Source organism: Eubalaena glacialis, chromosome 9 (genome assembly GCF_028564815.1).
Source record: "Eubalaena glacialis isolate mEubGla1 chromosome 9, mEubGla1.1.hap2.+ XY, whole genome shotgun sequence".
Lineage (NCBI taxonomy): Eukaryota > Metazoa > Chordata > Mammalia > Artiodactyla > Balaenidae > Eubalaena > Eubalaena glacialis.
Genome location: NC_083724.1, coordinates 88126725 through 88151698, shown reverse-complemented (window position 1 = coordinate 88151698; position 24974 = coordinate 88126725). Strand labels below are relative to the sequence as shown.

The following is a 24974-nucleotide window of genomic DNA, read 5'->3' as shown; positions in this document are numbered from 1 at the left end:
CCAGTGAGACAGCACCAGCCCACCCACACACACGGAAGGAGGGAGGGAAGGGACAAGTGAGCACGACAGCAGAGAAGCTAAAGCAACTACTGAACAGAGGGAGCTGATTCATGGCAGCACGGGCTTCTTACACAGTTGAGGCTTCTGGTACATCAAGAACATGCTGCTCTGCCAACAAGAGAGTTCTGCAGTGCGCTGGGCAATTAGGAGCTTAAACGAGCTACGGAAATAGCAGGCTCACCTTCTCAAAAAGTGACTTCACATCTGTGCTTTCAGGAGAAATGCTAGTCCAAGGAAGAGTAGGGGGAGCCTTTCTTTACCTCCTGGAAATATGAGGAAGTAGCCCCCCGCCCCACCACTGTCCTGAGCACTCCCTGCTGCTGTGCTAGAGACCCCCCCTGTCCTGGGACTGAAGTCCTTCTGCACAGACACCTAATCCAACACCATGGTCCCAGGGCCCGTGACAGCACCCTGAACAAAGACTTATCAGCACACTCACTCACATTGCTCCTTGTCAGGAAAATACCTCTAGAGCCATTTCCCACAGGGACGCTCCACATACAACCTGCCACTCTCCAGCACACCTTCAGCCATGTTTTGAATGATTGCTATTTATTACATATTTAAAAGCCCTGATACTAACTGAAAGGGACTATCCTTATATGTTTGGTCAAGGAGAAGCACCAAGAATAAAGTCAGAATCCTCATTTTTCCAGCAAATAACAATTCTTTCTCCCATGAAATGTTCTGTCACTTAAAATAAAGGCAGATGGTTAGTCAACGAAATTCCTGCTAATCAGTGTCACAATAAATCACACTTAACTAATAAAGTTTCTAGAACATACCCTGGTTGGCCAAAATCCTGTTGCTTTTCTGGTTCTGAGTGACCTTTCAAGGAAACCTCACAGTGAGATAAGCTGTCAGTGTAACTGACTACGTGCCAAGGCCTTAGAGGGCCTGGGAAGGGGGCAAGGCAGTGGCACGTTAGGCCTCAGGGCCTTAAGGCCCTGATCTGGGCCCTACCCACCCCTGACCTCAACCCTGCAGGCCCCAGAGCAGGGGTCAACAAACTCAGAAGAGGGCAGGCCAAATCAGCCCACAACTAGAAGTGGTGTGGACGTTTTAGAAGAGTTTTTAAAAGGAACAACAACAAAAAGAATCATCTTGAGATGTGATAATTTTATGAAATTCAAGTTTCAGGGTCCATAAACAGCTTTACTGAAACACAGGCACGTCTGTTCGTTTACATACTGCCTATGGCAGCTACAACAGCAAAGTTGGATAGTTAGTTGTGACAGAAACCGTATGGCCTGAAATATTAAAATCTGCTCCTTTACAGAAAAAGTTTGCTGACCCCTATCCTAGCGCAAGCCATGCTCACACCTTTGCACTTGCTGTCACCTCTGTATGGAAATCACTCCTGGCCCCTTGGCTTTGTATGGCCAACTCCTTCTTGCCCTTAGGTCCTGGCTCAAATGTCACTTTCTCTTGTGGCCTTTCCTGAACTCTATCTAGAGACACCTAGCTCACTTTCACCTGCAATCTCCTTTGTAGCTCTTATCTGAAACTATCCTGCTCATTTACTTATGAGCTGTCTTTCTAGAAGAATCCAAACTTCCTGAGGGTGACCCCTGCCACTGCTGCATCCCTAGTGACTGGCAGAGTGAGTATTTGTGAACTGCATGAACGCTGACCACGCTAGTTACTTCAACCAGTCAAGCCTCCCTCAGGCCCCAGTCTCTCATAACCAAAGAGCCAAGCCTGAAGAGACTGCTCTGGCTTTGGGCATCATGATGCAGTCTGAGATGCAAGGAAGCAACCAAAATAAAACCTGTTTATATTTCTCGAAGGTTTAAGAAGTTACATATAACAACTAAGTTGAGCTGTAAGTTAAGAACACAGTGTGCTCTGTGTTTATGCCAACAGGAACGGGGTGGGGGGACCAGGGTCTACCACCTCCCAGCTTCTGGCAAGGAGTGGAGGAGTGACAGGTGCCCAGCACCTGCTTTGATCCTCCGCCTTCGTCTGCCCACTGCCTGTCACTGGGGCCTGGCATTTCAGTGGTATTCAGCTCTGATTAAAGCATAACCTCATGCCTATAAATAGAAACCTCTTTTAAACACTAATTAAAAATAACAAGCTGGCATTTGGAAACTGCTATAAACAAAAATATAAGAGCTGAAATAAACAGCAACAGTTGCACGTTTGATCTATGCTGAGATGGGTAAAAAGCTACACGTCTTCTCTGGAGTTTTTCAATTAACTCCTGAATTTACATAAGGGTTTTAACATGTGTAACAGTGCCCATCTTACCTTTTAATCTAATAATGAGCTGGCTTTTCTCGATTTACTCCATTTTAAGAATTGTGAAGTTAATTTTTAATAATATTTTATTTAACCCACCATGTCCAAAATATCATTTTGACACTGTAATCAATAAGAAGAAATTATTGAGACATTTTGCTTCCCCTTTTTATACTATGTCTCCAGTATCTGCTATGCATATTTCACACTTACAGCACGCCTCAATTCAGAACAGCCACATACCAAGTGCTCAATAGCCACATGTGCCTAACGGCTGCCATATTGGACTGCACAGTTTTAAAATATTCATTTATTCTCAACTGAACACAAATCAAACCTACTTGCCTTTAAGGAGTTTTATATAAGAGAGACTGTGTGTTTTTTTACTTAAGATGACTAAATAATTTATTATTTTATATATTTAAAACACCCTGGAACTCATCTTAGGATTCACACTGCATTCTTCACAAAAAGCTAAAAGATATTAAGGACCCCATCATATTGCTTTCCCACAAGCATCCAATTTTGCTTTTCAAACCATGGCTATTAGATTTAGTTTTCATCTCCTTTACACATGGCTCCTTTCCTGTCCTAACTGAATGCAACCAAGAAGCTCTGGCACATCTCAGCCAAGTTTCCTTAATGTGCAACAGGACGGCACCACCATCACGCACAAGATGACCCACCCAAGTTTATAATTCAAAAACATTCCACCCGCCTGCTCATTCCTTTAGGAGACTTATGTCCATCTTAATGATTTAAGAAGAAAGAGGGAAAAACTTAGGACCTCAAAATACCCTGGTAATGACCAGGATCAGAGGCCCCCTGCTGGAGCAAGCGCAACCAGGGAAGCAGTTTACTCTTTGCTCAAAGTGCTGCTTTTCACTCGTAAGACACAGCATGGGATGCTGCTTAAAGAGTTCCAACAGTTTGGGACGCAATGGGATCATCATTCTTCACCAACAGTGAGGGCCCACAGTGTAAATTCTGAGGGTGTTCCTGGTTACCTCTGCATCCTGCTCTGAGAGGTGGTATGTCCTCTCAAGTCTTTGCAGAGTTCGGGGATTCATAGTCTTCTGCTCCAAGAGATGCTCCAGAAGCAAGACCAGCTGGTCTGGAAGAAGCTGAGGACAAAACCAAACAGCCTGTGAAAATGCCATTCAGCTTACAAGAAATTAAACCCAAACGTTTAGACCAAAGACAGCAAATCCAGGGTAACCTGGGGACTCCCAGCAGCTGTCTGAAACATGGGAAGACTGTAGACTTTACTATGGTAAAACCTCAAGGTTTACCTTGTATCCCCAAAGACACTGCATTCTGGGGCCTGATTAAGCCCTATTCTCCATGGCTTTTCATGTCAGTTCTATATTTAAGAGCAGATCAAAACTGTGTTTACCTTGTTTATTGTTTTAGGTTGTACGTCATGAATTTTTTTTAAGGTGTACAACATGACGACTTAAATGTACACATACACTGTGAATGATAAAAACTGTGCTTATCTTAATAAAATATTATCATGGTTTTATTAGATCTTTTTCTCTACAGCATGCATATGCCAAAAAAGGTCATTTAGCCTAGACAAATACTCAAGAAACCGTCTGATCTTAGGTAAACGCATGGAAGTTTAACAGAAATAAGCAACTTTCAGATTTCCTTCTTTAGCATGTGTCTTGCAAATGTACACCAAGAAATAAAGAGCATGTAATGAAACTAGAACCATGTTTCACAATCCCTCCATTATAAAAACTGTAAGTTTATTATTTCATTAAAAAGAAGGTTGTATGTATGAGTACACACACACACACACACACACACACACACAACCACACAAGGTCACTCAGATCCCTGAGTTTTCATACAGGATAAGTAAAAATGGTATTACCACTTAAGGGCAAAGAGAGGAAGATGTTTTTATATGGTTCAAAAATAACACAAACTAATCTGTGAACAAACAATACTTGTGACATCCAAGAACTTAAAATATCTGTCTTATTCACTCTTGTACCACAGTGCCTAGATCAGCCTCTAGCATGGAGCAGCACACAAACTGTTAACAGAAGAAAAAAAATCAATTTAAGATACATCTTGTAGGAACCAAAATGTATTTATTCTAAAATGAAGGTTTTAAAATAATTACTATGAATTCCACTATTCTCGACATTTAGCTTTGCTCCATTCCTGATTATGCCCAGGCAATCCTTGCCAACTAACCCAAATTTACAGTTCTGGAAGTCAATACTAGAGCAACAGAATATTCATAAGAACACCTGGATTTTAATCCCCATTTTATTACTCTAAAAGAAATTGCAAAAATTATTGGCTTCTCCCCTCTCTTTACCTTTCAGCCCCCAAGTGTGCACTGCACCTTTGCCTCCCCCTCCATTCACACACATTCTTCCAAATTGCGCTTGCAGGAAAACCCAGCAGAGACCGCATGCATGAAATTTACCACGTAATTCCACAAAGAAAGCATTTATCTTTTCTCACCTCACCTTTCTAAGGTCTAATTAAACCGCCACTTCCCTCTAGACAGACAGACACAAACGCACAACACTTGATTCTTGGGTATTTTCATTTCATAACATCACTCCATCCACTACAGAGTCATGCTGTGGATCCTCTCTCAGGCTGACAGGAGAAACAAGGTGCTTCAGCAAAACCAGAGGGTTATGATTCAGCACTGACCTGTGAGGTTATATATGAGAACACTTAATTTCCTTCCATTAGAACTACTGTGTTTGTAAGATGCTTTAAAGATATCAAATTACTATATACTAGTACAAAAATGCCATTTTTCCATTTTCTACAGTTTTAGACACATGAGGCTACTTTTATGATATTAAAAGAAATTTGCTGTTTTATAAAACAGACCAACTTCAGAACCACCAGCTTCTGGGGAGCACGCATACCCTTGTATACCATCCGCACCATGAGCACTTGGCAGGCAGGCACTCAAGGCCGCCGGCAGAGGGAGGGGTCTCACCCAGCCTCTGGCATTCCTGACCAGGCAGCAGAGCTGACACTTTGTTCTCAGCCTTTCTTGTGGCCCCTCTTATTGTAGTTCCATCTTCTCAGCTCGGCCCAGCTAGGCCTGGCACCCAGGCTCCCCCTGCCCTCCTTCCCATCCATCTCACCCTGCAGCCTCCCTCTCTGGATCTTCCTTCCCTATGTTCCAAGAGGGGCCCCTTCTCTGGTGGAGGCTAAGCCTTCAGCCCCAGCCCTGAGTGTGCCCCTCATTCTCCCCTAAGGCCACTCTCCCTGATTGCCCTCTTGCATTTGAACCCTTCTCATGGAGTCTACCCTTTCTCCCCAAAATGGTCTCTCCCCACCTGCCCCACTACATCCCTTTCCAAAGTGTGCTCCCACGTGGCCCCCACCCTGCGGCGGCCTGGCCGGCCTAGGTGCCCGTCCAGCAGCAGCCCATCTGTCTGTACAGGCGCAGGGGAGGGAAGGGGAGGGTCCCAGATTGGGTCAGAATGGCCAGCCAGTCCTGCATCCCCATGGGCATGCTCAAAACTGGTCAGCAGTGCTTCTACAGGCAGCCAATCCAGGGCAGCAACAGCTACTCAAGAAGACCGCTTCTGGGGAAGGGCCCAGCCTGATACAGCACAGAACACCCATGGGCTGCGGGTGGCGGCCTTATTCTCTAACTAAGTGCAGCAGAACAAGCCCGGCCAATTTGCAGAACTGCAGAGAAGGGAAGAGTAGAAAGAAAAGCATCTCCCTATTACGTGCCTGCGCTTACAAAGAGGCCTATTGTTAGAACCCAAGCTTAGGATTTGGTTTAAACTAGAGAGACCCAGGGAGGAAATAAACCCTGAGTAAGACGACTAGCTTGGTCCTCAACTTACCCCAGCTGGGTCTGACCAATAAACTCCTGTTTAAAGTCAGAGAATTACTAACATGGGAACCTATCAAAATATCTGGATTCACACTTTTGTCTCTCTCGCAGTTTTCTTCTAAGCAAAAAGTTCATACACACCTGCACAGAGAAACAGAACCAGAAGGATCACTGAAAGTTTCTGTCCTCTCCTCATTTTACGCAATGGAAAAATATCTAAAGCCAAGCCCCCCGACTTAAGATGGGCAGCCGAGCTGGAAGGGAGGGAGTCAAGCCTTTGCGGTTCTCTGTTAAGTTTAATTTACTTTAATTGGAGAAAGGCAAAGAACAAGCATGCACACACCCCACCAGCTCTCCCTCCTCCTTCACTAAGGTGCCTGGCGGCTGCTTCAAGAACTGGCTTGCTCAGAGGTGGGCAGGGGCACCAAGAACCAACACAGAGGCTGAGAACATTCCTCCATGATGCTGAGAGGTCTTCAGAATGGACTTGTGTAAATGACTCTCCATAGTAAAACAACCTGTAGCCATCTGGCTTTCAACTGTAATTCTTCCAATTCTGTGGGGACGGGCGTGGTGGGGGGGGGGGCTTGTACTTCAAATCGGTGATCAAATGCTATTTTAGTACACAGACAATAAAATTCAGTATCTCTCACTCACAAATGAGTAAGTAAACATTACATAATTTTTACATGAGATTACAGACCTTGAAAAAGAGAATACTGAAGCAAAAATGTGGTAAGCAGCTTGCTTTAATACAGCATATTTCTCTTTGTAAAATAAACACTCCCCATAAAGCCACCCTATAATGAAAAAGAAATACTAAGTATTATAAACCAAAATGTTCACAAAGCAACTGAGAGATATCATACACCAGCAAAAGTGTTCAGACACAGTGCCGGGTGCCACCCGCCCTGGCAGCAAGCACAGGGGCGTTGGGAAATGCTCTGTGGGTCACTCCACTCCCACCCATGTAGAAATCAAATTAAATTTCACATGACTTCTAGGCCCACTGTATTTAATACAGCAGTATGGGGCGGTGGGGTGGAGACAGACACGGCTTTAGTCACAGCATGGAGTGATTAAGAAAAATAAAGCACATGCTTCAGAGCATTATCTCCTGAGAAAGCAGCTCCTTCCAACATTAGAAAAAGAACCTGCCTTTATTTCTGAGGGTCTAGTCGTGCTCACACCCACAGTTCAACAGTGATAGGAAGAGCAAGTTCTTTCCTTTGCACAAACTAGGAACTCATGATGAGGTTATTATTTTTTCCATATGGAAACCAGCTCGGTATTTTTAAGATGCATCTGCCTCAGAAACTTAGACAAAATAAGAGTGGGGTGCCAAAGTCATGTGGGCACTTGAAATAAAGAACTTCACAACACTGGAAAACTTACTCGAACACAAAAAATGAAACACCAAAGGAGGTCAATACATTGAGATTTGTTAAGAATTCTGGAAGTCTGTGTTCCTGCTCTAAACATGGAGGATTCCATGGCTGCTAATTACCCAGAAATGCACAAAGAGAAAAAAAGTCTACCTCGTAATTTTTCCCAGTCAGCCTAAGGGTTGAGGCAAGCTTCACAAGTTTGAACAGTTCTAAAGAGTTCTTATACAGGCTCTTGGAAAGAAAATATGGATTTTCCAAACGCACCCTCCTACTCTACAAGTAGCACAAAGAAAACGAACCTTGACTCTTCCAGAAGCCTAGAAACCTCTTTCTACTGTCACGGGGGCATCACTCACTCCTGGCTCCCTGAAGACCAACCACACAACCGAGGCCCTCCACCACTTCTTCTATAAGCAGGACTCCGAAAGGGCCAGCTAGGCTCCTAGATCAGAAAGTGCCCCATACGCATCTCACTACTGACCTTCCACAGGCAGGACCAACACAGGGAACCCGGGGCCCGCGAACATCCACGTCCACTGCCCGCACCCCTCCAAAAGCAAAGGAGGGCACCTCCCCTCACAGCCCAGCTGGCACGCTGCAGCCACACATGAAGGAAGTCTCAGACTCCCAGACGGGGAATGAGCCTAGGACTAATGCAGCCACCGACGGACAGTGGCGTGAGTTCTATTATTACCCCACTATCACTCTGGGATCTGTGCCTAAATGAAGCATGCTTCCTCCCTGATGCCATTTCCTTTTATCCTGGCTGGAGACTAAATGCAGATCAATGGGGGCAAAATACATATGATGTCACTTCAATTTACAGCAATGGCCTCCCTCTCTTTCGGTCTGCCTGAAATACACAGAAAGATCAATTCTTCCCAAAAATGGTTAAAAAATGCTTAGGGAGCATTCTTCTTCCAGAAAAGCATTCTCTGCTATATTTGTCTATGTTACTACGGCAGGAACTGTTTACACTGAACAAAAACAGAAAAAATGGGGGAGGGAGGAAAAATCTCAAGTTCTCCTGTACACTGGCTGAAATTCAACACACGCAGGGTCCAAACCAGAATTGGGGAGGCTGACCTTTGAAAGTCACATGTATTCTGGCATAGAGGCACAAAAGAGACAGCAGTTCTCCTTTGCCCGTTGGATTAAAAAGGTAATCCTACAGATATAAAAGGTCTTTTTAATAAGATTTCCCCCAAAGTCTAACAAATTCCTTTCTACTCTTCCCAGAAAACACATCCACCACACTACGCACCCTCAGGTGCCCCGAAGAGTATCAGAACTCTGGTGAAGCTGACTTTGCCTACTCCAAACACTGGCCAGGACCATGGTTCTCACTTCATTGTTTGTATAGGATCTTTCATCTGTCACTTTCTTAATGACAAACATTTTTAAGTGACAAAAATAAACTATTTGATAATATATACATAGGAGAGTGTCTGGCCAAGAGCTGTTGTCAACAAGGATATCATGATATAATTAAAATGGTTTTAGTCTAAAATAGTAACTTATATAGAAGAAAAACACAATTGTTCTGAACTGCTTCTAGAAACAAAACTGACAAAAGAAAAACCATCCTTTCCATGTTGAAGAAAAATACATTTTAAAGAACTGACGAATTTAAGAATTAAAGTCTCTGGTTCATATTATTTTGGGGACATAAATTTGATTTGCCAACCAATGAAAGTCACTAAATAAAATTAAAAGTGAAAATAATTTTCTTCAAAATAAAGAAACCAATGAATAGATCCAGCATAATCAGTATTTCTGATTATCAAACATCTTTAGGGACTATGTCTATAGACAAATTTTAGGAAAATTCAAGCAGAAGCAAATATTTATATAATTCAGTTCACACAGAAAAAAAGCATATTTACTATATTTTGGGGAAAACAATTCTAACAGCTACAGTTGAAAAAGACTACCGAACTTTTGAGCCATAGTTTGGTTGTGGTGCTTCCAAAAGTGACACCACAGTGACCAAAACAGACACCATCATTAGCAAAGAGTACCTGAAATAATTCATTGGCATAAATCATTCTCATATCTCACTCATGTCAGATTATAAGGGTCAAATTTTCATGTGCTAACACTTCCCTAACTTTTGTAAAAAATATTACCCAAACTATATGCAATTTGATACAAAGCATATTATTTAAACTACATTAAATGAAGTCCTCCTGTCAACTCTTATAATCATGTGTACACTTATGGTTTATGTTATAACACAGTTTGAAAATAAATCTTTGTAAACACTCAAATTGAAAATTCCCAAGTATTTTATAAGAGATTCTTGGTATCTTTGCGTCTGCCTTCCCTATTCAGGAACTTGCCAGACCAATAACCAAAGGGGCCAAAGGGAGACCATTCCTGATCTGAATTTTATGCCTTCTCAAGAAAAACATCGCTCATGAAGAAGAAACTATAAATTCCTAAGTGATTCAGTCCATTCACCCTGCCATGACAACACTCATGCTCCACGCAGGGCTTGTTTAAGGCTTTCTAAAGAATTTGGAACACTTGAAAGGCTCAGAGAATACGTCTAACTTTTCTCGTAATCACAGGTTTTTGGTTTGTTTTTTCTTTTAATAGAAATCTGCTTCTTTTCCTTTCTTTAGAATTAATGCTCTTATCTAAGTTAATATTGTATTTAATAATTGATTTATTTATCTTAAGAGTATACATTTTATGAATCTGAGTTCCTAAGCTATAAAGTGATATTTTCTAATTCAAAATTCTGGTTGCATACCAACTAATTTATGACCTCCAAAAGTCCACCATATGAATATACCTTTACTGTGAAAACTGTCAGTCAAAATCTGTGTGTCAAAATCGTGGCTATGGTGTATAACCATCACACAACAGAATATTACACAGCTATTAAAAAGAATGAGATGTTAACTGTTTCTGTAATATGCTGAGATGGAGAGAAATATTATTAAGTGGGGGGAAAGTTAAGAACAGAACGTAGACTATGGCTGAATTTGCGTGAATAATTTTCTAAAGATATACAAAAAGGAATTAAGTAACTCTTCACATCAACTTTTTCTCTGAGTAACCTACATGAGCAGCTAGCTGCCTGGCCTTTTTCTTTTTCCTGCCTCCAGATCAAGCTGAACTATTTTTCTTAAAACATGTTAAAAATTTCCCAATAATTTACTTAAAGGAGAGAAGATCCACTTTACGAAGAAATTTAATACTGCAATCTAAGCACTGAAATGCGTAAATGATTAAAGCACATGCTCTAACAAAATACTGAGCTAGCAACCTGGAAACCAGGGGCTTCTATAAAGCAGTTAGAAGCAGATCCCCTAGCAGGAGTGTGCACCAAGAGTTCTATCAGAGCCTCTCTATTCTTAGTCATAACAACAGTATTTCAAAGCAACATAGATCTCAAAAGTTCTGATGTCAATACTTCTCTATGTAGAGATGAATACCATTAAATGTAAGACATAAGTTCTGTGCGAGCAATGCGCGAAAACTGCAATTTTAGAGCAGCTCCCTCACTGTGATCTATTGAAAGTCAGCGTTGGACATAAGGGTTTATAAGAAATAAAGAATAAAAAAGAAAAAAAAAAAGAAATATTGAAAGATTTTAAAATTTTCCAAATGCTTTGCAAATATACATGAAGCACTGCATCAGTCACGTGCTCAGATTTTTATGTTGTCATTTATAATATAAATGAACCATCAAATATTTTCAGAGTTTTTTCCAAGGGAAAAACCAGTAACTGTAATTTCATTCAAACCAGAATTTCTTCCTATCTTTCTTCAACTTCCGCTATTACCCCCAATATATCAAAATCAGATCATCTGCGAGGGATTATTTGTTACAAATTTAACACTTCTAGAAAATAACTGCATCAACATTAGATTCTTCTGGGTAACATTCAGTTGACTTTATTTTCTATAGCTAGCCCTATGTTCCTGGCAACAAAGTGATAATATGCACAAAATTAAGGTGTTCATATGCACAAATACAAAATCCTTAGGAATATTCAGTCTGAAAACAGTTTTCCTCTATAAGTTACAGGTGATTAGCAAATTGGGGGGGGGGGGAACCTAAGCATTTACCGAAATTAAGCTCCTTAAAATTTTATGGACAAAAATAGGATCCTCCTCTTTTAAGTTTAAACAAGGATAACTGAGTTCAAATAAAACCATATTTCAACTTCTATAAAAAGAATGTACCTTTTTAAGGCAACTCCCTAAGGGATGGGAACCCTATCTTGCTCATTTCATGTGCCACCTACCTCATGCCAGATACTCAAATGTTTATCAAATTTAAATAAAGGACTTAATGTCCAATACGGTAAGATGGAGTAATACAGAAAAATGACTGCAAGAATAGCTGTGAAGCAACCATTCAGTGATTTAAATAAAACTATATTGAAAGAAAATTTATATAGCTACACATGAAAATTCAAGCCAGAAGTGATTCTCACTTCTAAACGAAAACGAATCCAAAAATACACAACTTAAATATATCAATTTTAAAAGTTTTGTAAACCTTCTGTATAATAGATTCTTACTCTAAAAGCGAATGGTAAAATAACGGAAATGCCTCCTCAAATATAATCGACTGTAATCAACAAAATGATGGTTCTGCGATGTTTTTAAAGAACTAATCTAATGAATAAGCTAGATTGTAGTGTTTGTAACAACCCATTTTGCGCTAAATGCAAAGACTCAATAGTATGTCTTACAAAGACCTGTCCCTTTGCTTTCCACAGTCTCCTTGTTAAAACTTGTTATTACAGATTACATTTTTAAAAATTATCAAAACTAACATCTACAAAAAAGCCACAAAAGCATTTTAGAGATAATGACACCAACAAGAGTTGCAAGGTGAGAAAAAGACAAGAAACAGAAGGAAGGAGAAACGAAGTCATACTCTGGCGCTCGGCTCAGACAAACGACTTGGGAACGGACACACACATATACTCAACAAATTTTTAAGGAGAGAGCATAATTTACAAGCAAATTTCACTCTTGGCTATTTATTCTGGTGTAAAATACTAACATTCCATTACTCCTAGTTCCTGTCCTTTCTTCTTCATAGGTCCACAGTCAAAACAACATAAATATCTTTTTGATTAGATTTTAATTTCTACTGTTCTTCTTACATTTTTCTACCAAACCCAAACTACGCATAAATATTAACCACACGTCCACAATTTGTTGTGGTTTCTGTCATAAAGTTGACAAAGAAACATATCCTTAGGGATACGTATAGCCAACCACAACTAAAGAAAAATTGGGGGGGTGTGAGGTGGAAGAGGGTAGGAGTCCAACTACAAGAATTATTGCTGGAAAAATAAAGGAACAAAGTTGTTTTTACTTAATAAAACTCTGTTGAGAGTATTGCACAATTTACTATCCAATGTCTCAGTTTTCTTTCACAGAATGATTTAATGTATATAAAGCACAGGAGTCAGATTTCACTCAAATTCTGTACACTTTTGGATTCTAGTCCAGACATTTTATACCCCGGATTAACTCTGAAAAGTTTTATAAGGAATAGAGCAAAGAATTAACTTCTTAAGGGTCACTTAGAAACTTACAGAAATTCATATTATTGAAAAAAACATGGACTTAAGAGCTTCAGGAAAAAGAAAGGCAAAGAACAAGTTTCACATACTTTCAAGAAATGTTTCCCTCATTTTTAACTCTTCCTTTTCTCTCTTCCACCTCAATACCAGTGCAGCTGAAGGGAATAAAAGCTCTTAATGGGTCAGCATTTTGTATGGAAGAGAAATGGCTGTCTTACAGATGCACATCATGTGAGAAAGTAAAACAAACAGGTGAATGGAAAACAGAACAATAAACTACATGGACATGAATGATGCCAGGTTTGTTTACCCCAAAGTTGCAGGCTATGTACCAAGGGCTGAATAATTCATAAATTAATGTACTTTCCATCACGATAAGAACTATTCCCAACTAAACAAGAGACTGAAATAGTGTTATAAAAATGTTCTTTTAAAGCTAAACATACTCTTTACTGCTATCAGAATTCAGACATTAAAATGTTACATCTACTGTGAGCTCCAGCTTGGACTCATGGCCCGGAGCAGCCGGAAGCTGGTACAGGAGCAGGAAATCTGAAATTCGGCCTTGCTTGCGACCATAGAAAAATCCTCTCATGTGAATTCAAATACTTCAAAGTCAATCAAGAGAAGTAAGTCTTCAAAGATGAAAAATAGATACATACCTAAAATCCTAGTAGGTCTGAGACCTACCAAAACCTTTTCATAGGTGTTGGTTGGCATAAAGCTGATTAAACCTAAGATACCTTTTCTGGTAACAATCTAAAATCTCAAGTATTGCAAGTTATTCCTAATAGACTCCTAAAGAAATGTCATACAAATTGTAGTTAAGTTTTAGCATTTCTATTCTTTTCATATCTGCCTTTATGTATATATAATATGCTTATATAAGAAAAATTCGGTATTATTTTATCAGCGTAATACATTTTAATAGCACAGAACTTTTGGAAATTACAGGAAATGTTAAGACATTTCTAAGTTTTTGAATTGCTTATTCAATTTTCATGAAAAACAGTCAGTCTGCGAAAAACCAAACTTTCCCTCCCCTGAGTATCCAAGCTTATCTGTTTTATGAATTAACTTAGAATTTATGTTAAAAAAAAAAAAAAAAGAGGGAGCAATCAAACCGTTTTCTTTGTGTAGGTTTTAAGAAATTTTTCTTATATAATTAAAACTAAAAAAAGAGAAACTTTAAAAAATGTTTACTTTCTGCAACTGTGCTTTTATCGAAGTTACAACATACCAATTATAATCTACACATTCTATTCCGAAGTGAAGCTTGACTTGCTTATAACAAATCAACCTGAAGAACCAGTGATCACAGATCCCCCCCACCAAAAGGAAAAGTGGGCACAAAGATTTTTAAATTTACTAAATGCAACCTCACAGGTTGAGAACCACTTTTCTGCTGACTTCACAATGTAGGGTGTCTCATCTCAGAACTTTACAAGTAATAGTTACCTTTGAGACAGAAATAAAACATGAATAGGCTGCTCCCTCCAGGGCAACCCTAACAAACTTTTCCTTAGAGTCAAAGTTTAAAAACTGGTCTACATTTCCATCTAAGAATGTTTTCTAGGACTTGAGACCAAAGACCAGAACCCCTCTAAGTTAGCACACACCCCTTAACAAAGAGGAAAGAAAACAGTAAGTTAACCTGCAGAACATTTCTAAAGAAGGCTCTAGTCTGAAGCAGTAATTTGTTGTTACTCTTTTCCTGCTGGATTTGTCCTTCAAGTAAGCTTTCTTGAGCACTTCAGAATGTATCTGTTTACCTGATGTGTCTTCCTTGAAGGCTTGGTAAATAAAATACACAAAAAATTACAATACCGACACCCATGCCCTTGAATGCACTCAAAGTTTAAAACGTTTACAAGTACAACGGCGTGAAAACAAAGGCAAGAGCCCGTCAGAAGCACCCCACAGTATTTTTGAAGGCAACTAGAACTCCCATTCACATCAAATGATACCACCATGGTAGTGGGAATGCAAACTCCACAGAATGGGCTGCTCTCTATAAGCAGATAAGGACAGGATTATGAAGCAGAACGAATACGAGTGAACCAAACTTGGCTTTCTTTCCTGCTAAAGCTCATTTGGTGGAAAGACTGAGGTTAAAAGGAGGAAAATGAGACAGGATTTGGTAGACGGAGAAGAAACCACCTTAATTCTCCTAACGAACACCAGCTGACGGCCCCGGGCCCCCGCAGCTGTCAGACGGGCCGGGCTGCGGCGGGCGGACCCGGCTTGTAAAGAAGAAAACGGCTTACTTACTGAGGATCCCGTCGGGGCGCAGGCCAGAGCCTGGAGTCCTCCCGGATCCTTCCCGGGCGCCGGCTGATATTGGCAGCGCCCGCCGCGCGCGCCGCCTCCTCCTCCCGGGCCAATCCCCGGAGAGGCCGCCGCCGCGCCTGCCCGCCCCGCCCCGCGCCGCGCGGCCAGCTGGGCCGGGTTCCCACCGCGCGGCGACCCTTCCCAGCCACACCCCTGGCCCCCACCCCGCCCCCGCCAGTCAGCTCCCACCCAGTAATTACTCTAATTAGAAGTTTTAGTCTCAGCAGTTAAACAATGTACGAACCAGTCCCAACACAGCCTGCAATTCAAACGGCTTTGAGAACAAAGGCAATCATAGCTGTAGCAATTTTTCCTCTAATTTATAGAATGTGAAGACTTTGTGTCGTTGCTCACTGTACTTAAAACAAGTTTAACCTCTAGTGTACATGCCACTTCACTTTCCATTTGTATGGAAAAACACCAGACCATGCCCTTTACAACAAAGAAAAAAAGAAAAAAAACAGTTTTCAAAAAATGAATATTGAACTGATGAGTTTAGTCCCTCCTGCGGAACATTCACAAATGTTCCTGGATCACCTGGTAGAAACGTAAAAGATGTACAAAGATGCGGGAGGGCTGTTTTGTTTACAGTTTACAGATTATGTGAATAAAAGGGGAACAAACTACCCAGGGCATCTTTATAGTAAACAATCTGCATAATTCTTAATTAGTACTGGTGGAAGTGATCAGGCCTATTTTCCCCAGAAATTTATTAACCGTTCATTCACAGTTCTGAGTATTAATCTCTTCAGCCTAGTTTGAGATGTACAGGAGATATTTCAAGATGAGGAAAATTATACCCATAAAATATGTGCTTAGAAAAATAAAACCAAACACCAAAAACAAAAAAGCCTTTCTGTACTTTCTTTTCCAGTACTGGTTTGATCTTTAAAGCAATCTGCATCCATTTTAGAACTACTGAACAATTTAGAAATTAAGTTCATGTGAAAGATTTTTAAAAAATAGGCAATGAACTATTGGAGTAGAAAAATAATAAAACAACCACTACAAAAACGCTGCGTAAAACAGGTTGTATGACTCATACGTCTTCCCCTTTCAATCTATATATTTCAAAAACATTTTCATTTTTTTCAAAATTCCAGGTAACTATAGTTTTCCGTCCCACTCCATGCATTATACTAGATATGTTCTAAAATTTCTCCGTTTTTAAATGAAGGAAATCTTAACTGCCACATTATGGAAAATTAATTTAGTACCTTATTTTACTACAAAATGCTATTTTCGTTTAGCAGCTAAATTTGCCTCTCTAAATATTAATATGACAGATATCTGAACACAATGTAAAGTTCCACTGCAGTAACCACTTTGAAAGTTAATCTCTTTTAATAAGAAAAGCAGCTAATTTCAAGTTAAAACAAGTAGAAAATAAGAAACAAAACCAAATGCAAACACTTTCAAATGCTAATGTGTCTACCTCACCTAAAACTTTAATGTCCTGAAAGTAAGATGACATTCTTCAATGCTTAAACTAAGAAAACCAGGTGCCTGGGAAATAAAAACTTTAAAAGGACTCCCAAACACTTGTTCTGCAGGTGAAATAAACATGACGAGCAACTGAGGAGGCAGGTAGAAAGCGCCTGCAAGGAAAATGTAACATTCCCCCCAAACTTATTTTTCCAAAATTCCCCAATGAGTCAAGATCTAAATCTTTAAATAGCTTTAAAAGTTTTCTTAGCTAAGTTTATCTCTTGTGTGGAAGACAGGACACCACGCTTTAAATGTTAAGAACATTAATAAGGTTTATGCATATTTTCAAATGTATCAGAACATTTCAAATTTTTAAATGAATTTTTTCAGTTTGAAAAATGCATATCTACCTTCAGATAATTAACAAATATTCTTCAGTGAGAGACAAGAATAAAAAAAATTTACAAAATATACCAAAATGTTCTTGTAAAAGTAAACATCTAACCGCCAAGCACCATGCTGCTATCAGCCTGACACAAACTTATTTTAGAATTTACTATTAAACGCAAAAAGCTGCTGCTGATTAAGCTGTTGATCACATCTGCAATTCTGCTTTAAATTGAAAGGTAAAGCAAGACTTCAGATAAAAACCACATACCACATACTGTCCTGAGAGTATCTCCACCTAAGACAGAGTTCTCACCATCACCGCAGACTTCATTTCTCACTGATTCCAATACTATTTGTTCAAGCTCTTTTTATAATTACCATTTCCCGTTTTGCAAGTCAAATCAATAGCCCTATCCCCATAAAATTATTATTTTTTTGAAAGAAATCCTATCTCGGAAACGTTTTACTCTCTTCTTTCTAAGCAGAGCGCAGTCGTTTGCTGGCCAACAGTGCTTGGAGCCACCTGTGCATCACCCAGCTCCCACCGCCCTTCAAAGCGGGGGTGGGTGACTCCTTTCCAAAGCAAGTCCCCAAACGGCACTACCAACCCCGCAGGGCCCGCTGGGCAACGCTGCCCTAAATCCCTGCACATCCTGCTCCCCGCTCTCGACTAACTTCATCTAAGTTTAATTACGGGGGCTGACATCTGTCCCCGGAGCACGTTCGTCTCTCAAAGCAAAGAATGACCCCAATTAGAAGCACGAGGACAATGGATTATGAATGGAAGAGACCAAAATTACAGTGCCCAGCTCTCAGTGGAGCTGCGGCTGTGGTGCAGCAATCGATCTGAGCAACTCTCTTGGCTCCACAGCCGAGGTCCCGGTGAACGCGGAATCCCTCATTACGGACAGAAAACCTTAGCTCTTCGCCAGAGGACCGAGCCACCAGCGTCCACCAGGAAGGCGCAGTCGGTCTCCGCAGGGAAGATGGGGGAAGGGGCGATTTAGGGAATCTCATGCGAATCCACCCCAAAAGCCGGGCTCCAAAGCCGGGAGCACACCTAAACAACAAGGGTTTAGGTGTGCTAAACCTAAACCAAGCAAGCGGTTCTTCCTCCATGCCCTGGACCCTCACCCGACACCGACCGCGAGGCCCCAGCTAAAGTCGGCCGCCCACGCCACTGCCCAGGGTGGCCTCATGGTCTGAGTATCAGCCCACCCCGCGTGCGGAGGCACTGTCAGCGCGAGACGGAAGGGGGGTGGGGCAGGGACGCAGGGCCACCCACGGAGCGGCATCCTGGCCCTGGCCCTGCCCCCGCGTCCCCCCAAAGCTGCGGCCCCCTCCCCGCACCACGCACTGCGTGGCCCGATGCGGGCCCTGCCTGGTGCAGGGAATGAAAACTACCCCTAATTAAACACTAGCGTCCTTTCCTCCGAACACATAAATAGCAGGCACTAGGAGCACCTTTCCGCTGACGAGTCACCTACAACCCGGGTCTAATCCTGCCGGGCTACTCACCTAGTGACCTTGGGCACAAGCTCTGCGACTTTCCTTCTCTCATCCATTAAAAACTCGACCCAACTCTTGAGTTGTCAGGAAATCAGGAAACACTCTTGGCGCCCACTTTGCTCGCTCCTGGGCGTGAATTAACAATGGCCCACCCTCCTCCTCAAAGCTCCTTAAAAGACCAACTGTGCAGACAAGTAGCAGAGGGTGAGGAATGCAACCGGTGACCCTACCAAAATAACCAGCAAATGTAAACCAGTTGCCCAAGAAACTCCTTTCTCATCCCTGATTTCCAGCGCCCCCCTTTAGTGAATCAGACCTGCCCTGCTGCAAGAACCTGGATTATTAAACCCATTTTGCCCACCACCACCAGGCTGGGCGAGTTTCACTAATGCACAACTCTGACCCCGGCCTTCCCATCTTTGTCCTCTGACTAAAACTATGCCATGTATGCCCCCATGTGTGTTGTTCAATATGCTCATTTCCAGTTTCAATCCCAATATGAACTGATATCCCCCTGCCTGGAATTCTCTTGCTCTCCCTCTCTGTGAATCACTTTTCAAGGGCTACCTTTTTCAAGAACCCTTCCAGAAACAATTTTTGCTTTCTGGGTTTTGTTCTCTCATTCATTCCCATGTAGGCAGTTCTATTCCGCCAAGTAACAGAATCATTAGAGTGCTACTGTGCGTATGCTCAAATTTCTGAGCTCCCTGCAGGCCTGGGATGTCTTCTCTGAATCTCCCCACCTGCCAGGACCCACCACAGTCAATTTTGTATTAACGTAACCTGTCTTGTAGCAAGATCAAAGTTTCGATCTTGTGCCCATTACCACTAATTTTTAGCAACTAAATGATGAAAATTTGTTAAAACAGGTTCAACCTTAGAAAAATTTTAAGGTAATAACTTTTTAAAAAGGCTTACACTATTAATTTCACAGGCAAAGAAAGCCATTACAGGTAAATGTCATATCTATTTCAGGGACATTTTCTACTAGGAAGCTGTTGACAGCTTAACCACTGCAGCTCTGCTTTATGCAAATGCAGGTGGCGCTTTTCTCCCAGGGAACTTAACAAATTATTATCTCAGTTGACTTTGCCATGGCCTTGAGGGGGGCAGGACGGGCAACACAGTACCCAAAACCTTAAAAGAAATGACTGGGGAAAAGGAACCAGAAAAGTCTAGCCACTTAACACACAAGAACATGTACAAGAGCAGTTAAAACTACATAAAATTTTTACAGATGTGCACACCGAAAAGGATGTTTATAGTGTTAAAAATAGAGTATCATTTTTATTGGAGGTTCTCTTATGAAGTTGTGTTAATGAAAACAAATTACAGCACAGAAATGTTCACAAGACAAAAACATGATTAATTCTAAAGTTAATAAAACTATAATAATTGGATCATTCTTTTGAATAGAGAAATGCCAATTTCCCCCAAACTAAAATTATAAATTATTTGGATGTCACACTTAAAATTCAGCAGTTGACATTGGGTATTACAGTAAAACCCCACTTAAGTTAAAAATGTGAATGACTTTTTCCACTGTTATACATATATGTGTGTGTAAATATACATATATCAATATATGTATTTTTCCTGATGGTAGCTATAAGAAACTGTAAAAGAAGCTGTAAAAACCCATTTCTAATACCACACCCTGTATTTGTCTTCTATCCAACCCTCCGAACTCCCCAATTCACTTACCCTTTACATTATCAACATTCTCTGGTGCGGTAAGCAGGATAACAGCCACGTCCTAATCCCTGGAACCTACGACTTATGTTAGGCTACATGGCAAAGGGGAATTAAGGTTGTTAATCAACTGACCTAAAGATGGGGAGATGATCCTGGATGATCCAGGAGGGCCCAATACAACCACAAGATCCTTGTAAGTGAGGAAGGAAGGCAGGAAAGAGAGAAACCAGAGAGGTGGCAGCATGAGAAGGACTCAGCCTAACCTTGCTGGTTTTGAAGATGGAGGAAGGGGTCATGAGCCAAGGAATGCAGGGACCTCTGAAAGGTGAAAAGGCAAGGAAATGGATTTTCTCCTAGCACCTCCAGAAAGAAACAAAGGCCTGCTGACATCCTGACGTTAGCCGAGTGAAGGTGATTTTGGATGTCTGACCTCCAGATACCGTAAGATAATAAATTTGTGTTGTTTTAAGTCACTGGATTTGTTACAGCAGAAATAGGAAACTAATACATCTGGGTTCCAAGTTCCTCTCATAATCAACCTCACCCCTTCTTAATGTTTGGCTCAACATGTGAGGAAAATAAAAGCATTCTTTAAAATCTCTTAGCTAGGGCTTCCGTGGTGGCGCAGTGGCGCAGTGGTTAAGAATCTGCCTGCCAATGCTGGGGACACGGGTTCGAGCCCTGGTCCGGGAAGCTCCCACATGCCGCGGAGCAACTAAGCCCGTGCGCCACAACTACTGAGCCTGCGCTCTAGAGCCCGTGAGCCACAACTACTGAGCCCGCGCACCAAAACTACTGAAGCCTGCACGCCTAGAGCCCATGCTCCGCAACAAGAGAAGCCACCGCAATGAGAAGCCCGCACGCCACAATGAAGAGTAGCCCCCGCTCACCGCAACCAGAAAAAGCCCGCGTGCAGCAACGAAGACCCAATGCAGCCAATAAATAAATAAATTTATTTTTTTTTAAAATCTCTTAGCTACACCTGAAGTCTCTTTTCCTTCTAAGAGCAGAAGATTTCTTCGAGGTCCCTCTTCTCACCTCCCTCCAAGTACACACCTTTATGGGGGGATTTCAGGCTCATTTCTAGGGGTTGAAAAGTTTGCTGGGGTTGCTGGGGAGGGATGAGAAGAAAGCTGGATAGGGGTCTAAAAGCCCTTTTGGGTCTGGTTCCTAACTGCCTGGCTGCTCTTACAGTGCCACAGAGGACTGGGCAGAGCATGTCAATGAAACAAAGGACAAACATGAAACAAAACGCCATAAGCAACCACGTCTTGATCAAATCTAAGAGCGATTCAAGTTAATAAGTAACATAACCCTACCACCTTTTTCATGGCTTTAATTATTACAGCCAGTAAAAAATATTCAGGCCATCCCTGTTTAGGGATGTTTTATTTACCCCTAAAGGCTAAAGTCTTCATTAAATGCAGAAGAGTTGTGTTCAATTCAACACATATGGTGAGATCACAGCCCAGATTAATGTAATTTTTAAAGTGTCATTCCCCCTTCCCCCAAACACAGACCCACACACACATACACATGGACTCTGAACACACAGCACTGCAATTACAATCTGGCTAGATCAGATTTTACATTATTACATAACTGGTTTAAAAGACAGTCTTATTTCTGAATAGTTTCCCTTATTTTCTATTTTTCCAGCATGAATCAATCTTTCCATGAGGCCATTTCCTACAAAGTTCAGAGGGCATGTTACTGCTGTTAACAGGGTAGGGTCTTCCTTTGCCCCCAAGTGTTTCATTCACATAAGTTAAACCTGGCTAAGGTCCTGAATGGCACAGGACCTTTTGGTTTGAGAAGTTTGACAAAGCGTCTATGTAGTAAAAGGAATGGGTAAGAGGCTGGAACAACCCACATGTCCACAAGATCAACACCATTATCTTCTTTTTTCACTGTGTAGAGACTCTGCCAGGGAACTGACTGAGTATGTTTTCCAGAGTTCACAGTTATATTCTCCAAGGGAAACAGACAGCCATATCTTTCCAGATAAACTCTTCACTGAGGAATGAAGTACAATTCTTTACCATGTCTTACATTAGAAAAGCCATTTTTCCCCATCATTCCTCACTTAGATATGTTTTTTATATCTTTGGCTCTCATTTGGCATTACTGTCCATGGAGCCGAAATGGCATGAGAGGAGATGGGATCGTTCAAAATTAAGTCCCTGAACCCCTGCAAGAGAAGGAGGCTGAGCTGCGGGGGGTTCTATTGTGCATGGCTCCACCTCCATGAACATGCAAGCAGGAGAGGATGAGAAAGCCTGCAGCACCAACAGGCTGCTCCTGGAGCACGTGGTCAGAAATAAGTGAAGGAGAGGAGTGGGAAGAAGACACCTCCCTGCTCTCCCATTTAATCTCAGGGACGGAGACAGGATCTGGGGAAGAACTGGAAAACATGCCGCTTCAGGCAATGGGAAGTAACCCAAGATGAAACAAACCTGGGCCTGGGCCTCTGCCCTTTTTCCTTTGGAAAAAGGTGCTTATCATGTGGCTTTACAATGGTCTAAGGCTAGAGGCTAAACTTGGCTTTGTATTTGATCGCCAATTTTATTAGCAGAATTGCACATCATGATATACAGCCCTCCTTGGTCTCTAGTTCTCGGAAAACCATTCCCGGTAGCTATATAATTCTAAAGGGGGAAAATCAAATGCAGAATAAAAAGGCTTGGGCATTAAATTTTACAAAGCACAGGAAAGTAATGGATGTTTGATTTCGTACGTTCCTATCAATGTAGGTGCAAGCCTGTGGGAAGGGGCTTGGGGAAGCAGAGCCCTCTGGTGAAGCTGTCGCCTCAAAGTCGCCTGACCCTATGCTCCTCTCTCCCCTACTGAGGTCCTATGCTCTCCTCTTCTAGTTCCTCTTACATGCCCCTAATGCTATTCTTATTATATTCCCAGAATTAAATTAAACTAAAATAGCATCTTTAACATGCTTTAGTTCTGTGGGAAAAGGAAATTATCAATCATGCAATAACTATAAAAAATTAACATCCTGAAAACTGTTTTTACAAAATCTGAAGAATAAAAAAATGTCAGCAATCTTATTTAGTCTGCCATCACAAATCATTGCTCTTGACGATAAATAATGTCAGTGGCTATTGAAAAGATTTCTTAAAATCAGTAACATAAGAAATGAATGAACGACTGTATAAATAAAAAAGCATGATGCCCATAGCAGGGATAAACAAATTAGCAAACTCATAAGCCGTTTGTTTGTACAGCTTGCCCTAAAGCTTTTGAGAGAAGTATTTCTTAAGTAAAATGGTGTGTTTTGCTGGTAAGATAGGACTTGCTTAAAACTGTGATCCTGTTTTTGGTGAAGCCATGAAAAATTAGCATTGAGGATAACCATGTAAAAATACATGAATTTGTTCAGTTTCTATTCGTAGCACAGTATATTATTGACTTATTATTCACAAAAATATCATTCTTAAACCCTGCCAATGTAATTTAGGTCACTTAATTTTTGTGCTATGAATATAAAGAATAGCTTGTGATCACCTCCTTTGAATACAAGAATAAAGGTAAAGATGGCAGGGTGTCTGGCTTCCTCATTACATGAGAGTTTTAAGCCCAGAGGCACCCAATGACTTGTCTGCGGTACAAAGGTTAGAACCCTGGTGCCAGCCCATCCCCAGAGCCCTGAACATTGTTATTACTAGGTGGAACAAATCCAATTTTAAAAATCTTATCTCAAAGGTCTTATTTTTTATCCCCATAATATTATTTTTTTTATTTGGACCTGTCTCAACTGATCCACATTGTTCAAGATGCAGACTCCAAAAGCATATAAAGTGGCCTGGCTGATCCCCTCCTAACCCTCCCTGCCATCACATTATTCAATATTTAAAGGCATTGAACACATACCCACAGGTGTTCCATTTGACTTCTGTCCATCCACTGGGCCACAATAACCGTTTTTTCAAACCTAAAGCTGGTCAGTTTTCCACGTGAATCTAAATAGTGCCTAGTTTAACAAGATCACTTAGACTGCCAAATTTACAGGCAACCATATTCAATCCACCTCGTTTATAAACTCAAACTCACCAAGGTTATCTTCAAGTCCAAATCTCCAATAGCAATATTAAGCCACCCTGACGGTGGGACCGCTCCTATCATCTCCCTTCTTGTGGCAGGGGAGGCACTGATGAGCGCCTGCCCACCCAGAACTTGGACACTTAAATATTTGAGTCCAAAGAGCTTCTACAGGAAAAAATGACTGGCGGAGACCAACAAAGCCAGTATTCATCTAGTACCCCTTCATGCACTGAGCGCTCTGCTGACAATAACAAGATCTACAACTTCTAAGAATTCTAATGCAGGACTAATTAAAAGCACAGGAAAAGAAATCTCTTCTCTTGCAGGGGACTTTGGAGGTAGAGTACCCATGATTTGCCTGTACTATAAAAAGAGTCAGCATTTCACAACAAACGGAGTTATTTACAGCTGCTTTGTCTTCATTTTCTAGGTTTAACTACCAGAATCTTTAAATAGTCAGGTAGTTGCCTG

General features: G+C 41.3%; 1 protein-coding gene across 4 annotated transcripts in view; it reads right to left on the bottom strand.

The window, feature by feature from the left end:
* The window catches only part of AOPEP (aminopeptidase O (putative)), a 424069-nt gene that overhangs the window by 28812 nt on the left and 370283 nt on the right, over positions 1-24974 (bottom strand). For 2 of the 4 annotated variants that reach the window (XM_061200578.1, XM_061200579.1), the window contains exon 14: positions 3312-3428. The exons of the other annotated variants lie outside the window; for them this stretch is intronic. In XM_061200578.1, the coding sequence (XP_061056561.1) occupies positions 3312-3428 (117 nt within the window). The remainder of the gene's footprint in view (positions 1-3311; positions 3429-24974) is intronic. 4 annotated transcript variants of the gene reach the window in all.